General features: G+C 40.8%; 2 protein-coding genes across 2 annotated transcripts in view; one reads left to right on the forward strand and one right to left on the reverse strand.

The window, feature by feature from the left end:
* Window positions 1-10,358, reverse strand: part of cryba1l2 (crystallin, beta A1, like 2) — a 35,118-nt gene extending 24,760 nt beyond the window's left edge. Inside the window, exon 1 of the mRNA XM_069676804.1 lies at window positions 10,331-10,358. The gene's annotated coding sequence lies outside the window, so the exon portion shown is untranslated. The remainder of the gene's footprint in view (window positions 1-10,330) is intronic.
* On the forward strand, window positions 9,564-14,536 carry rtn4rl2a (reticulon 4 receptor-like 2 a). The gene is given in 5 exon segments (XM_069676802.1): window positions 9,564-9,651; window positions 9,654-9,761; window positions 10,357-10,583; window positions 10,772-11,005; window positions 11,205-14,536. Coding segments are annotated over 5 exon segments (1,518 nt in total). The 3' UTR covers window positions 12,066-14,536.
* Window positions 14,537-17,173: the final 2,637 nt, after the last annotated feature.

Below are 17,173 nucleotides of genomic sequence, written 5' to 3' on the forward strand. Positions count from 1 at the left end.
AAAGGTAGGCTACACGCCGTCCTGATGATATAACTAACATGTGTAACGAGTCGCAAAGGGGTGATTTTTAAATATTGGTAACGCAAAACTAATCTAATGCATTACTTTTCTCAGTAGGTAACGCAGTAACGTAGTTGCTTTTTAATGCCAATAATCTTGTAACACAACGAGTTACTTTTAAAAGTATACGTTACCCAACACTGATTGAGAGGCACATTGTTAATGGTAAAGCAACAAACTATCTATCTATCTATCTATCTATCTAGAAAAGAGAGTGAGAGAGGTTATCAAGCTTTCCTGATGTATCAAAATAAAAAGCAGGATGGGGATGGGGATGGGGAATTACTCAGAATGCTTCATGCGGGAACACTTGACCTCTTATTTCATTCACACACATCAAACATGAAGCAGAAAAAAAAATGCTTTATTAAAAGGGCGCACTCTACAAAAAGGGGCACAGCCACCTCTTTTTCTTTTGGAGGCTCAGATCTCTGGACATCTGCAGTTTTATCTGTGTATCTTTGTCTGTGGTGGCAAGTGTACTGTTTTATGCTGCAGTCTGCTGGGGAGGCAGTATAAGAAGGTTGAGGCCATTCTAAACAACACGGATCATCCGCTTCATAACACTTTGATGGACCAAAGAAACAACGGTGGTGGACGGCTCCTCTCTTTTCGCTGCAGGATGGAGAGATATAGATATTTTGTACCCACAGCCATCAGACTTTTTAATTCTTCAGTAAATGGTAGATGAGATGCCAGACAAGTGAATTTCCCTTTGGGGATCAATAAAGTTATTGTTATTGTTATTATTGTTTTTGTATGAATGAGTTTTATCAACCCTTGATTAAAGTGATATTCTGTTTTCTTCAAGCATAATAAAAAAGGATTCTTGTGTGCCACGTAACTGATGTCTGTCTGCATTTGGCTCACTATAAACTATTATGATGTGTGTGTGTGTGTGTGTGTGACTGTCTCTTGGTCTTTCTTTTCTGTATGTTTGTTATAAATCTTCTCTTCTCATTGACTATTTGATTGTCTTGTCAGTCAGCCATTGTGTCGCTGAAGGATTCTTCTTGGAATTTGCCAGGTTTTCTCTTAAGAAGAATAATATATACCTTTTCAAACTTTTGTGCTGTCTGCCTTGGTTACCTTTATTTTGTCTTTTGATTCAAAACATCTCAACACCCCGTTTACACACTAATGCATTTCTTCATTTGTCCGCACCCCAACGGGGCTATTTGGAGGCAGATACCAGCTCACTGTAATACTGCCTAACTGTGTGCTTCTCGATGAGGTGCACAATTGATTTGGCAATATCATGACGGAACATTCGTCATAAAAGGCTGGTTTAATCCACTGTTATTGACAGAGACAGAGCAAAAAAAAAGGCAGAGCTTCATAAGGCTGGGACCAAAAACAAGAGTTGACACCTTGAATGAAATGTTAATAAGAACATGTATGCACATGGACTCCCAAGATAACATTAAGAGGGGGTGATGATGGGAGCAAGTAGGTGAGAGAATGTGAGAAAAGACCTTTGGAGAAAAATAGTTCATCTGTGAATAAATTTGAACCAAACACAGGGCAATGCTATATTTAAGCCAAGAACGCCTCAGGAACCAACTGAGACTGACCCGAGAGACAGATGGACACAGTGAAGCAAATCGAACACTGTCAAGAGGAAAGAACAACCAAATAGTTAATTGATTCAAGTTCAAAAAAATAAGAGCTGGCTGCTTGTCTGTCCTCTGTGCAACATGCTGATCAAACAAAAGATGGTTGAGCAATGTCTCCCTGTGGATATAGCACCATTCAAAAAAGTGAGACCAGCAAGTGGGGAGTCTGTCTGTGATAAGAAAAGCAATAAATCCTCTGCTGTGACAAATATTTCTCGCAGTTTGAAACGTTCCAAGATAATAGTATGAAAGTATCTCCTGAATTTTCTTTTTTTAGGCTACAATTTTCAAGCCTGGTGGCTGAAGGCCCAAATCCCATCAAAGTCTTCAGACAGAGAGACTGTTTTTTGTGTGTTTTTCTTTTCTTATATATACATGTATCTTTATCTATTTATCTCTCTCTCTCTCTCTCTCTCTCTCTCTCTATGTATATATGCACACACACACACACACACACACACACACACACACAGACACATACATGCACACACACACACACACACACACACACACACACACACACACACACACACACACAGTATGAGTACTGTATGTACATGCTGTATAACCTGAACAGAGCTTCGCTGCAGCCCCATATCTCTCTTCTCCTTGCTCTGTGGTCAAGTAAAACTGCATTTCTGTCTTAATGTAGCCTTGTTTAAACATATTTTTTGTATTTGTTATTGTTTTATTGTCAATTGACCCATTTATTAAGTGCATATAAGACATGTTAAAGACAAATTTAAACATGTAGTTTCAGTTGACACAATGTACAAGAACATTAAAACAGAATCAGTGCCCAGCTCGATCTCGAAGGCCTGAGAAATGTTCATGTAAATTATCAAAAGTTAATTTGTTGTTTGGTATTACTCACTGAAATGCACTGTGTGTATCCTTGAGACATGACAAAAATCTTGCCACCAACTTTCATGTTGTTAGATGTAGTCACAGCGACGTCACCCATCCGTTTGTGACATAATGTTTTGGAGCCATGAGTTCAGCATTATGGTCTTTGGCATCTTGTTTTTATGGAAGCAGAATTGACCATATCTGGATGTATTATTCTGCCTTTGTCTTGATTGACAGGATAGCAGAGACTTGTAAATCATCGGTAGCCACATCCTAAAGCATACCATCCTTTAAAATCTTTTTTTTACATAAAATGGGACCATAATTTAAAAATAAAGACTTAAAACTGGTGATTGAGAAGTCATTAGATGCATTCCGACTACTTTTTGTAGCCAATAAAGACACCTTCTGATGGACATCAGAAAGAAAGCAAGCTATAAAGTGATTCCACATTGGCTTCACTATTGAAACACAGAGTCTAAATCCACTTTTTACACACAGTCGATGAGACAGAGAGCTGCTAGTGGTCCATAAGTCCACAGAGAACCTTTAATTATAAATACATTCTCTTAAGGGGTTCAAAATAAGGAAGAACTCAGAGCAGATAGAAACTGTGTGTCATTTTAAAGGTCACTTTTTTGCTTTTATTTTTGTTTGCAGTAACTGTAGAGACAATTGAAAAAGACAGATATAAGATTCTCCTAAGGTCCATGGCTGGAATCAAGCTGGGGATATGACACTGTTATTGCTAGTTATGTAGATAAGGAATACTGTCAGCACTGCAACAGACTCGTCTATGCACTCACACTGTGAAAATGTCACCAAACAGGCTCACATCGCTCACTGTTAACAACCCTTCATCCACTCAGAAAAATACAGTTAGTGTGGCACGGTCCAACAACAACAGTGAAAATTGTGATAACAATGCAAAGAAAGGCATGTTTCATAAGTCTTTTGCCCCAGTGCATTCTGAGAGACTTTATTACACTCTTATAGACTGTCTAGGTGTTTGATACTTGTTCCATTGAAAGCCTTACATGGCTTGTTACACCAAAATATAGCCTTTCAATGTATTAGACTGTGTGGATTATACCTCTTATTTGTGGTCAGTGTTTATTTTGTTTTGCAGCTTTATGACTTTTCTGTTTTACCATGATTTGGAAAATGAATTAAGTTGTAAACCTTTTAAAGTAATTGAGAAAAAATATAAACTGACAGAGAGAGAGAGAGAGATAGAGAGAGATAGAGAGAGACAGAGGGAGGAGAAAATGCTGTCATGTTCTTGGTAATTGTGAGAGCAGTGAGTGGACACTGAGACGATGTGCTCTGAGAGGAAATGGAGTGAGTGAGTGAGCGAGCGTGTGAGTAAGAGTGGAATGAGGGAGGAGGAGGAAGAGTGAGCAGTATTGATCTGAACACATGCAAACACATATGGTTGAATGTTATACAATTGTACAATTGTTCTGCCAGTGATGTAAGAGATGGACAGGAAGTTGCACTGACCAAAGAAAGAAGATCCAGATCAGCCACTCTCTCTGCTGAATGGCCTTTAGAGAGGCCTTCAGGCACTCAGTGAATAGTTGTTGGAGTTGCTTGTTTTTTGTTTTGTTTGTTTGTATTGTGCTGCACACACAAGGCTGTGGCACATATTTCTGCTGTCAGTAATGACAGGAGAAACATTTGTTAAACTAGCTCTCAAAATGTGATTAATAGAGATGTAAGCAATGTAGGGCATTCAGTTAATCTTTAAAATGTTTCATGAGGAATGAAACACTATGAAAGGTTTTTGGATAAATACTGAATGTTTTTGGTTTGTTTATGAGAAAATTGTTTGAGTTTCTGCATTTTTACCTTACCTCGAGGAGGTATTTTTTTATTATTATAACGTAATAATTTATTATTACTTTGTGTGTACTTCAAGAATATGTAGATTTATGAGTCTGTGTTAAGCCCTTAAAACTGGTGAGAAATACACATGCGAGTGGGTTTTTTTGTTATATTACTGCAAAGCACAAAGAGGCTTTAACTGACTCATAATAGTTAACATTTGACAATATTTTAACGTGTGTAAATGTGAATTCATTGTGGATAAAAATGGTTTTACTAATCACTGCAAAGGGTTTCCTTAGTGACCGAGCAGAGGCTTGCACATTATGCTTTATACACCCTGCTAAATGTAACTGTTATTTTCTCAAAACATTACCTAAAAACTCTCTTGACCAGTTAGCAACTTATTAAATCATAGTTAATCTGTTTAAATCTGACATCCTGCCTGTAAATGGGTAGAAATAATCACAAGAGTGATGGGTTAATGTTTCCTCAGTGAAAGCTTTCGCAGAACGAGGAAGAAAATCGCAGTGTCTCTGTCTGTGTGGACGGAGACAGAAGCAATAGATTTCAAAAATAGGACCACTTTGCAGATCGCAGATTATCTAAGCTACAGCTGAACACTTAATTTAACAATGAAGAGTAAAGATAAACATTAAACACTGCTTAAGCATTTTAACGATGGTTAAGCAAGTAATGCTTATTAACAGTTTTTAAAGATTTACTTCTCAGGAATGTATCATCCTTTTAACCTAATCCCAGATTTTAACTTCATTACAGATCATAAATTACTATGCCTTTAAACCTTTAACAAACTATGAGTTTGCTGTCTTATTTTTGATGAAATAGAACTGTTAAGTTTATTGTTATTTTATACAATCCTTAGGGAAGACACAAATACACAAAATATAATGACACTATTACAGTTGTGGTCTAATTCAAGGGTTCTAAGTCGCATATGCTTACTACCATTAGCATTCTTAGATGCCTTGGAAGTATTTGTATTGTAAAACTTATCAACCTAAATGCTTCAGACCTGTTTCACCGTGATAAACAGAAAAACAATTAAACTTCAATCTATATTATATTTATATATCTTTCTATATATATATAGATATATATAATATTTATTTGACAAAATATCTGTTATGCAACACAATAATTTAAAGTGTATATTGTACAACTGTTTGAAAATGATAACTCAAAAGGGCCTGACGCCCTCCCTTAATGGGTGTCGAGCATTTTAGAAACTCAAAAACTTGTAGCCTTATGACAAGGGGAAAATAATTACATGTCATTCCACTAACCATTGTGCAGCAGACTGTGTGCCAGTGTGTGGAAAGACAGCAGCAGTTTATGGTTAAGCGGAAGCAGTGACGCCAGGGGACAGAGCAAATGAAAGACACTGGCAAAAAAGGGAGGGAGCATTGGAAGACAAAGGGAAAAGCGTTGTGAGAGAGGTGAGCTGAGCAACACAAAGAAGAAAAGCTTGAGCATCTTTGTCTGTGACAATTGGGCAGAGGATGAACGATTGTTCTGCCTCTTGAATGCGTGTAAGAGGTAGACAGACCGTGCCAATGAGCAATGTGTTAGAGAGTTTCCTGCAAAACAAATGACATGTTAAGTCATCTTCCAGAAGTACATATACTGGTATTCTATTGTCTCTCTGTTTATGTGCGTGACACTATGAAGCCTGTACTGTTTCTTATATTATTATTGCGTGACACTTTGCATCTTCAATTATCTGTGTCTGCATCAGTCTTTCATGTCATGCACGTCGCAGTCTGTTGTAACTGTCAGGGAGAACTGTGTGCTCAATGATGAGATGATATTAATAGCCATGTTGAAGCTTAATTCAGGTTGATTTATAACTGTGTGAAAGAAGAAAAACATGTACAGGGTACATGCCGACATTCATCAAAGATCAGAGAAATTCCCCTGACTCCTCACTCATCCTCCTTTCTTCCCCATATACCTCCTCATTAGTGTAGCCCAATGGGATGCAAGAACACTGAGTGTACAAGGTGTGCATGCAGACACTGTCTTTCATTAGGTCCACGAATGGGATGAACCTTGTAAAATTCCTCCTCCTTTACTGACTGACCTTATAACATCGATAGCACTGCAGGATGTTAATGAACACAAGCAAAATAAGTGTTTTAAAGCCCATGTGAATTGTGCCAAAAAGGGTTCAATATGGAACCTGTATTTGATATCTTCATCACAGGCAAGAGAACAGAGGGGGGTGTGTTACCTTGGCAACAGACACACCTTTTCAATAGTATCCAAACTCCCTACTAACATCCTCTCTGACCTGCTATCAGAGTGACCATGCTGATATCAGAATTGCGCAGCCACACCTGAAGTAATGACTTTAGAAAGCTCAATTGGATCAGCAGATTGAATGTGTAATCAGTTTATTTCAGGGTGTCTCTCGCCACCGAGCGCAAGATAATAAATGGCTTTGCTTGTAGGTACAGTGACGCACTCCTCAGTGGGTAACTGTGGATAGAAACTGAATTAAGCGAGTTTCAGCAGGATGCAGACAAATGGACGGATAAAGACAGACGGACAGAAAGACAGGCTGGCAGATGTGCTGGAGTGGGTGTGGGCCGGGGAAGCCTCAGTTTGTTTCTGTGAGGGTAACACAACGTAGCATTCGGCACACTCATTGAGGAGACTGTGCCTACACAGTACCGCAAACCTGCTGTGTGGGTGACTGGCACAACATGGATTGACTGACACTCTGTGGTGGCATTTAGACAAAGTTGTGCCTCATCAGGCAGGCATGCAAACACACATGAGCAGAAACACAGTGACACACAGACTCACACACTCACACAGCTGGTACTGTGGGTGCGTGTGAAGGAGAGGCCTGTGAGGTGTTGGTCCCGGATGGCCAGTGGGCACTGAAGCTGGTCCACAAGTCCAGATAAGGACAAAGCAGGAGGTGTGAGGGAACAACAACACACACCGTGTCATGGATCCCCTCACTTACTCATTTGTTTATCATTGCCTGTGGCTCAGTTGGCTTTTTGCAGAGAGAAGCTTGTGTCATACACACTGTGTGTTCTGTACTGCAGGCGTGTTAACGTGTGTGTGGCCATCCATACGCCGTTACGTGTGACTATTTGGTCACTCATAAACTCATCTGTTGAGCTGCCTGTGGGTTACTATGAATGGGTGCTCTGCTTTTATTCTACCTCCTCATGACTCTTGGTCTAAGTGGTTATCCACACATTTTCAAAGTCAGACATACAACATAAGTGAATGTATTCTTAAAATTCAACTTACATGGCTGGAACCTCACAGTGATTACAGTGAAGGTTATTTTCCATCATTTCCAAGTGTTGCTTGTATAATATTACACTAACTAAAAAATAAGAACCTTGGCTGCATGAGTCCATATATTTGTACAGCTCTCTCAGTGAAAAATTATTTTTTACAGGGACAGAGCCAACTAGATCTGACTGATAAATCATTAGTTACATATAAAGCAAAAATAAGTAAACAAAAGCAAATACAAGTTACCGCAATTAACGCAATGGTTCCATTCAGGGGACCTTCAGTGCTAATGAGTGAGAAAGCTTGCATAAGACCTTTGAATTAAATATGTTGCTTATTATAAATTATCCCTCATTTATAGAACTCTGTAGCTGCGGTACCTTGTGGTATGATGCATTGCTTGGGAAAAGCTCTTTATTATGCTTCTAAATTGTATGAATGGCAAAATGTGGGTATTTAGCTACACAGTTCTCCCAACCCTACTGCAAGATATGTTTCTTTTTCTATATCCTCACTGGACGATATTGACACTGAGAAAGACTGAAAAACCTATGGTGTCATGTGATGCTGTAGAAAAAGCCCTGCACACATAGAAAATTAGCTTTTGTGTATTGACTTTGGGCTTTACAGTGCTGTTGTATTACACTGCATTATATTAAGTAAGTGTTTCTAATATTTTTACATTGCTGGAGGAGCAAAATTGTAGAAAAGTCGAACAAGCACCACGCCACATGATAAATTTCAGTTAAAAATGAATACAATTAAATGTTTCATAAAGTTAGTAGGCCTACATCCTCATTATAAGGCTCTTTCAGTGGTTTGTATTACTTTCAAATTTTCTGGTCATTTAGTCTGTTAGCAAAACCTATTTATAAATGACGTCGCATTTGATCAATGAACAAGAAAATGAACAGTGTATTTATCATACTATATGACTGACACAATTGATGCTATCTTGCTGTCTTACAGCTGGTCTCAAAACACAAGCAGTGACAGCTTGAGGCACAGATGCACAGCAAAACAGACATGAAGTAGCATGCATATTACAGGCATCACTGCTGTGTTTTGCTATATTTATAGCTTCATTACTAGCCCCTTTCCCAGCATTAATGAACCTTATTAACAGTATCTTACTATAAACAGACGAATAGGACTAAAAGGACCACAATAAATTACTTTTAACAGGGTCCATAAACTTCTTCAAATTGTGTTTACAGAGATCCAAATTTCCTTAAATAGTAATAAAGCACTCATCTCTGTGACTATTATCTATCACTGTTGGCTCATTAAGCAAATCGACGCCATTTCATATCTCCATCATCAAAAGAATCATGTCAGGAGCTATAATTACACTACAGCCTGACTGGATACGTCGTACTTAACCTCTACAACAAATATTTCTCAATCAGGTTTTGAGTGGATCTATCCTGGCGCAGAACTCTCCCTTGTGGCTGAATCATAATTCGGGGGCATCCTCCTTTTCTGAGACAGAACCATCTAAGCCTTTTTCTGCATTCTGTCTGGCTGCAGCGCGCCGGAAACAAGACCATAACGGTCTCCAAAGGAGACAGCCAGGAAACAAGCTGTGCGCTCTTCTCCTACCCGTCCTCCGCTCCTCCACACAGCCCAGTCATCATTACCGGGCGCCGTGCCTTGCCCCCCCCCGTGCCCCCTCCCTTACTGTTTCTACTTTCACTCTATCTCACCCTCCCTCCCTCTTGTTCCTATGTGCGTCGAGAAGTCTCCTCCTCTCACAGAGTCTGAGCGCACGTCTCCAACCAGTCTTTACGCGCGTACAAACTCTCCAAGAGAATCCCCTATGGTCGGGCCCGCCCCTTTCCGTTTCTTGCCGCCCTCACTCATTCATGACCCTGGTTTAGTGACGTAGGAGATTCCACGGTGCCCACTGCCGTAGGCAATAACGGGATGCTTGAGTATATATGGGACACTGGAAGCCATCAAACGGCACACTCTCAGTCGCTCCGACTCGGGAACCAGGGCATCAGCGGAGATAGCAGGCTTTACTTCGCCCTTTTAGGCTAACTCGCTTTGGGCTTTGGTTCAGGATGGAAACCTCTTCTATTTCTCGGAGCCGACGATGCTCCATCATGCGCAACTGCAAAAGTAAGTTTCTCTATTTTCCTTGGCTTTGGATACCACATAGACACTACCGACACATAAACATCTTTTCAATACTTGTGCAACTATGTCTAAGTTTAAAACGACTCAAAGTAATTTGATATGTTCAATGTAAAATCAAAATTGGAGACAATATTGAATGGATGATACAAAATGGAAAGGAAAATTGGAAGTTTTGAGAGAACATTACTTATTTTATGCATTTTAAGAGTCTTATAGTTTGATGTAAAGAAGGATACATTCGCTTTTCAAAATCTATAGTTGCCTTTGATGAACCCGTTTGTGATTTTGCAGTGCGTAATGGGCGGTGCAAGTGCCTATATGCGTAAACGTCATTTTGGAGATTAAAAAAAAGCTATAAGTTATTCATCCAGTTTTTAGAGCTACTCCAAGCTAATATTTCAGTAACACTATGCAACTCTAGGTCAGAATAAGATGATGTTAACAAGAAATTCAAAATTTGCGCAAAAATGCACCGTTTTGGAATCAGTGTAATGATGTAATGTAAGCTTTAGCAACGGATTATTTCAGCCCCATGGACAGCTCCCGCTCACCTCCTTCTCTCCCTGCTCTCCGACAGGCGGTCTCTCCCTCTGGCTGGTGGTGTGGTTGGTCCTTGGCAAGCCAAGTCCGGCATCGGCGTGCCCACAGCTGTGCGTCTGCTACCCGACGCCCATGACTGTGAGCTGCCAGGCGCAGAACTTCACCGCCGTCCCGGTCGGAGTGCCCTATGAGTCGCAGCGTGTATTCCTCCAGAACAACCGGATCACGGAGCTTAGAGTTGGCTCTTTTGGCTTCGGAACTCAGGTAAGAAAGCGTGTCTTATACAGCACTTGCAGGAAAATAATGCTGTTTCGAAATCTCTAAGAACAAAAACGTTCAGTTTCCCATATCTTTCAAATGTTTTTAAAAAAAATTGTTTTACATTTAAAATAAAGTCATATCCATTGAGAAGAATAATCACAGTTCTTTTCGCGTTTTTTTTCATACACCAGGTTCTGTGGCTATTCTCCAACAACATTACGTGGATTGAGGCTGGGGCCTTCAGTGAGCTGAGGGACTTGGAGGAGTTGGACCTGGGAGACAACCCCGGCCTCCACAGGCTGGAGGGGGGAGCCTTCCGCGGCTTAGAAAAGCTCCAGAGCCTCCACATGCACCGCTGCCGGCTCACTGCCCTGCCCCATGACATCTTCCACAAGCTGTACAGCCTGCAGTACCTCTACCTGCAGGTAGGGGCGCTGGAAAGACATACAAAACATTGCATATAACACATACACACACACACACACACACACAAACACACACACACACACACAGACACACAAGCATGCAGCCAAATCTAAAAGCATAGTACAATTCCACTTACATATATTACAAACCCAAGAGTGTCTTTCCTTCTCATGTTAAACTATTTATTTTCTTTTTCAGGAGAATAATCTTCACTTCCTGCAAGACGACATCTTTTCTGACCTCATCAACCTGAGCCAGCTTTTCCTCCATGGCAACCGCATCCGCACCCTCTCAGAGAACGTGTTCCGCGGACTGGTCAACTTGGACCGGCTTCTCCTCCATGATAACCGCATCAGGCAGGTGAACCGACGCGCCTTTCGCGACCTGGGCCGCCTGACCATGCTCTTCCTCTTCAACAATTCTCTGGCTGAGCTGCCCAGCCAGACCCTGAGGGACACACAAGGCATTGAATTCCTTCGCCTCAACGCCAATCCCTGGTCCTGTGGCTGTGAGTCACGTGCCCTGTGGGAGTGGTTCCGCGAGGCCCGTGTCTCATCCTCAGAGGTGATCTGCTCCTCCCCTTCCACCCGCCGCGGCCAGGATCTCCGCTTTCTTCGTGAGATGGACTTTGCCCTCTGCCCCCTGCCCGACCCAGGCTCCATCGGCGGCTCCACCACCACCACCTTCAGCACAAAAACACGCTGGTGGTTCCACAAGAACAAGCCCCAGTCATCCACAAAAGGTGTCTTCGAGAAAGCTTCAGAGACTGTCAAAGCTGGTTTGTACGGGAAAGGCCCGTCTACGACCACTTCAGTAGTCAAGTACGAGTTGGGTGAGGAAGAGCTGGCACTGCCCAAACTTGACCCAGAAGAGTACTGGGCAAACTACGGCAACGAGGACTCAGGTGTCACCCTGCGATGCTTCGAGCTCGAATGTCCACCTGAGTTCGACCTGCCTCCATCCTCCTCCTCTCCCTCATCCTCCTCGCCATCTTTTCTCGTACTATTAGCCCTTTCGGTTTTCATCCTCTGCTTTAACCTCCACCAGTTATTCGGCTGAATATGACTCTTAGTACTTAATCCATTCCCATTTCAGCCTGTTTTATAGGCTGATGGGATCCCTGTTAGACTCTCTTTACCCCCTTTGCCCACTTTGCTGTACGCCAATCCTCAGGGCACAGCGAGGGAGATAGGGGGACGGTCAGATTTTGAATCTACCACCTACAGGGCTTAACACTTTTCAGGGCTGCTAAGAGTTCTTCAGTTGAGGTCATATTTATCTACAATACTCTACAGGTATGGCTTTCTGTGTCTCACCTGTATGATGTCGCGATTCCCTGCAATCAGGGCTACGAGGGCTGAGTCCATCTCTAATATCAACATGATTTGATAGCAGTTGTGAATGATGTTGTCAATTTTGTCACCTCGACCTAGTTCAAACTACTAGTGCTATTAGTGCATCCGATTAACTGGCTGCTACGAATACTACAATTACTGTTAGAATCAGTGCACAGTAATGACGATACTGTAACCACTTAAAGTGTCATGTAAATAGATATGTGTTTGTGACTGTTCAAAATGATGTTTGTGATCCAAAACTTTTATTTTCATCTCAATCCAGGGTATACTTTTAAAGGTTAGTGCTTCTACAGGATGATGCAAGGTGAGGCTGGGAGCTAAGAGAAAGAGGGGAAGATAATAACCTGAAAGGAAAGAAAGAGGACGGCAGGACATCAAACAACAACCAAGAAGGGTGAAAAGGAGAGTGACAAAAAAAGGAGGGGGAAGATTTTTAGTAAGTAACAGGGTTAGAAAGACGAAGAGAGAAAGTGAGGGAAGAGGGGGGCAGTGTTATTGCAGCAATAAGAAAAGACGCAGCAAGAACAGTGAGAGCCTATAAAGGAGAGTGCTGGTGGTAGAAGCAGCAACATGCAGGAGAAAAGTAATAAATCCACTCATCAGTAGTTGTTATATCCATCCTGCTCATCCACGATTCTCTGTACATATGGTGTCATTTGTGACAACCACAGGGAAAGATTGCTTCCTGTCAGGAAGCCAGCGATTTTGCTTTTTGGATGTCTTTCTGTGACATAATGATTTAATTTGTAAGATTGTTGGATAAAGATGATTTTCTTGATATAAAAATACACTGAATATTTCCTGAATCATGCTGTCTATCATGCTTTTTGGGGGCAATATTTGCAGAATGTATTTTAGAAAAGGATTTAAGGTGATCTACATGGTCAGTATATGTTGCAAACAAAAGCAAAGAACAAAAAACTAAGTTCACCAAAAAGAAAAGTGACTAAAATGTGGCTGAATCTGACTAAAGAGGACTAAAAGAACTGACCACATGGACCTAATGTCACAGATAGAGGGCACTCAGCTCTGGCTGTGATGGGCATCTGTCTGTGTGAGTGCAGATAAATTAGGATGAATGGATTCACAAGCTGGCATTGCTGCAAAAGGCAAATACGTCATTAAGTTTGTCACTCCAGTGAGTCATCGGTGGGCGACGCCAGATGGACAGAAGAGGTGCGAATTGGCTGATTTGTAAATACACTAAGAGAGCAATGAGCGAGTCTGGTGACTGTCTGAGCTGAAGATAGAGGCAGACCAATAAAGACCAAACACACATGACATGCAGACAGACTGATGGAGATAATGAGAAGTGATGGAGGACTGGACTAAAAGTCGCACATTCAGTACAGGATATTGTTTATGCTGAGACTGCAAAAGTAAAGGGAAGGAAATGTTGGGAGTGCACAGCAGAGAAGAGCAAAAGAGGGAAGTGGAAGTTACCAAATATAGGCAGTGACTTGCTCTCCTTCTGCAGTGTTTATCCATCCCTTCCTCTTCAAAACAAGTATCCACACTGCCTTGTAGGGGCACGTTACTGTAGGTGTGCTGATGTATAGCAACAGCTTTTCTTTCTTCTTTTTGTTTGCCCACCTTTCTCCTAAAGCTTTCTGCATCTCTCAAGGGCAGAGAAAGTGTGGAAGGAGATGGTCTATGGCTGCGAAAGAGGTGACAAGGGCAAGGCCAAGATGTAGTAGGTGTGAAAGAGTAGGAGGTAATGTTAGAGAGGCGCTCACATAAACAGACCCACTCACAAAGCCAGATAGCCTTGCCTCAACACAAACAATGGAACAATTTTCTTTCTCTAGTTTTGAAATTTACAGAAAAACAGCCGCTGATTGACTTGGGGAATGGAGGTGATGATTATAAGAAGACTGATTTGGGGAATGTTCAGTGCCATCTTGCTGTTTAATCTCTTATGGAGTGTTGTGGAGGAGGTCAAACTGAGCCAGGGTGCTCTTCAGTGGCCATGACAGTGAGGTCACTGTCAGACGACCAAAGTGCCAGTTATACCATTTCCCCCTTGTTCACTTTGTCATTGTGCATGTTCTGTGTTTTGTATCTGAGAAAGAAATAATAATTCTATATGACAGATTGGATAATTTGTTATTTATTTTTACTGTGAAAGGAAGAAAAATGTTGTTTAATGATGCAACATAAAGAAAGAATACATTCATACTTGTTTAACAAAATGTTGTGGTGTGGGCGTTTCATTTTATTTCTTGGCAATTGACCAGTCAAACACCCAAAGCAATCAAAGCATAGATACACACACACTCCCTCGCACAAACTCGTGGACACTCATTGTGTAACTCCTCCAGGCAGCCGTCCAGCTTTTTCAACTGTCCAACAATTCAGCAAAGAAAGATGGAGAACAGGAAGTGTTGAGATGAAAACACAGCACGAGTAGTGTAAACTTCATTACTATTCACAAACAATTCAAGCATGGTAATCCTTAACAGCACAATGCTCCAATGATACCATAAACAACACCTGATATTGCTGTATGGAAACAGCACAAGGTCGATAAAGAGACAACAACAATAAGAGGAAACAGTAGAATTTACTGCAGGGGACCTGGAGCTACTTTGGAACACATATATGCAGGACCCCTAACAAACATACATTTTCACCATTTCAGATGTGTTGTCAGTTTTCATGGAACTTGAGGCCCTCAAGAATGTGATGTCCTTTAACAAAGAAAGAATAATCCCTGTGATTCCAGTAGGGACTTTACACTGCTCTGTTTTGGCCGTGACAATTATTGGTAGCATTATTAGGCTGTAGATGAGTTATTGTTATGATTTTAAAAAGTATTAAAAAGCAAAATAGTTTCATTTAGTGATATTATCCATTAATTTAACAGCTCCAAACTGTTTTGAACATCTAATTGTTTCTGCATATAAGAAAAGAGAAACTTTAAAAGTTTATGTCACTTCACAATGAGCAATATGCACATAAAACCCACTACTAGTTGAATTAAGTACTTACATGTCACTATGTTCTTTGTGAAGGTTACTGGTCTCAGTAATCATTCCTCTTATTCATACTGCCGTCTCTTCTTGATGAGATTCCAATGTACCCGATGGCAAAACGGTCCGTCCTCGGTCTGTATAAAAACACTTACAAAGGTTTTCTGAAGCTCATTTAAGTCATTCAAATCACGTTGGTATTTTCCAAAAAGAGTTTTGTTTCCCCTCCGCAGACTTTCTTGAACTACTATAATAAAAAGTTTGGAAGATACCCACTTGTTAAAGATATCTACTTCTACCACTACTGCAAATGAAAGAATTTCACCAGTGATGCTTAGAGTTTTGAGGGAATACATTTTAAAAGGGTTCAGCCATGCTGGCAGATCTTTTTTACCTCTACATAAGAACAGACATTCCTTGAGCTAAATGCTTATATCAACATGCTATGTTGATCACTTCGAAAAAGAAAATGCTGTCACGCTGACGTTTAGCAGTTATGTTTATTGGTGGCAAAGTGATGGCACTTAAAGTAATAATCTTGAAGATATTCATCTAGCTTGTTAGGTCCCTATCTATCTCTGAATGAGGTAACACAATGGTGATTGAGCCTATGGCCCACTGATGAAAGCCTTTGCATGTGCACAATTACGGACTATGTGTCTGGCGCCCAGTTAGTGACGTGTTTTCCATCACCCAGCAGTGGTTGGTCTGCCAGAGAGGGTAGGCGGAGCTAAGCGGCTGCTTTTCCGGTCTCTGCAAGTGTTGCGAGTAAACAGTAATCTACTATGGCTGAACAAACAAAGAAAAGATCGATGACTACAGATACAACTTCAAGAATACGTGAAGATCCAAAGAAAAAGAAACAAATTTGACACTCAGATGAAAAGGAAAAAAAAAGGAAAGCTACCGTCAGTGAGGAAAATCAAGAGTTACAACCAGAGCCAACCGTGGACGTCACACATGCAACACTGTCCCCATAAGTGCTGCCAAAGAGATCGAAACTGAGATCTTCGAGATTACAACTTTAATAAGGGATCACCAAAGTTATTATTTTTGAGGGTGCATGAATGTGAGTACTTGGTTGAATGGCATTCCATCCTATAGATGTTGTGATATTTCTAGTCTGTACCAATGTTGGGGGCAAACTGACCAAGCAGCTAGCATAGCTAAAAACCTAATAACCTGCAAATAGAAAATTGCATTCCTGGAAACTATTCACTTCACAAACCTTACTGTGGACCTTTTTCATAGGGACTATTTATTATTTATCCAATCAAGCTCTTGCAGATTACAGGATATTGTTTTTGAAAACGAATACATTTTTCAAATGTTATTTTTCAGAACCACAAGAAGCAGGAAATACATTAAAATCACCTCTATTCCAGAAGTGGATATCTCAAAACCTACCAATACAAAACATACTATCTGCACGACTGGATACACTGGGGATAAGAGAGGAAAACGCTTCTCTCTTCATTTGTTTAAATGTTTGTGACGATGCACACAACCTTGATGAAGGCAACTGATGTCAAAAAGGCAATCTTTAACAGCACATGCCCTTGAAGAAGTGAGTTTGCTGACATCAGAACTTTTCAGAAATCATTTTAAATAATTATGTGTCCAAATCTCAATTATTTTCACTTTGTACAACACTTTGCCTCCTCCAGACTTTATTGTGAGCAAACTGACAAAACAAAACACACAGAATGCTGTTACTTACAAAAGTTACAGTCACACTGAAAACACACACACACACACGCACACACACACACACACACACACACACACACACAGCAGCAGCACTGCGCTCACTTGGAGGAATCACATGCCTATATAA

Source organism: Semicossyphus pulcher, unplaced genomic scaffold (genome assembly GCF_022749685.1).
Source record: "Semicossyphus pulcher isolate SPU_LCO1_2020_fin unplaced genomic scaffold, fSemPul1.0.p SCAF_27, whole genome shotgun sequence".
NCBI lineage: Eukaryota > Metazoa > Chordata > Actinopteri > Labriformes > Labridae > Semicossyphus > Semicossyphus pulcher.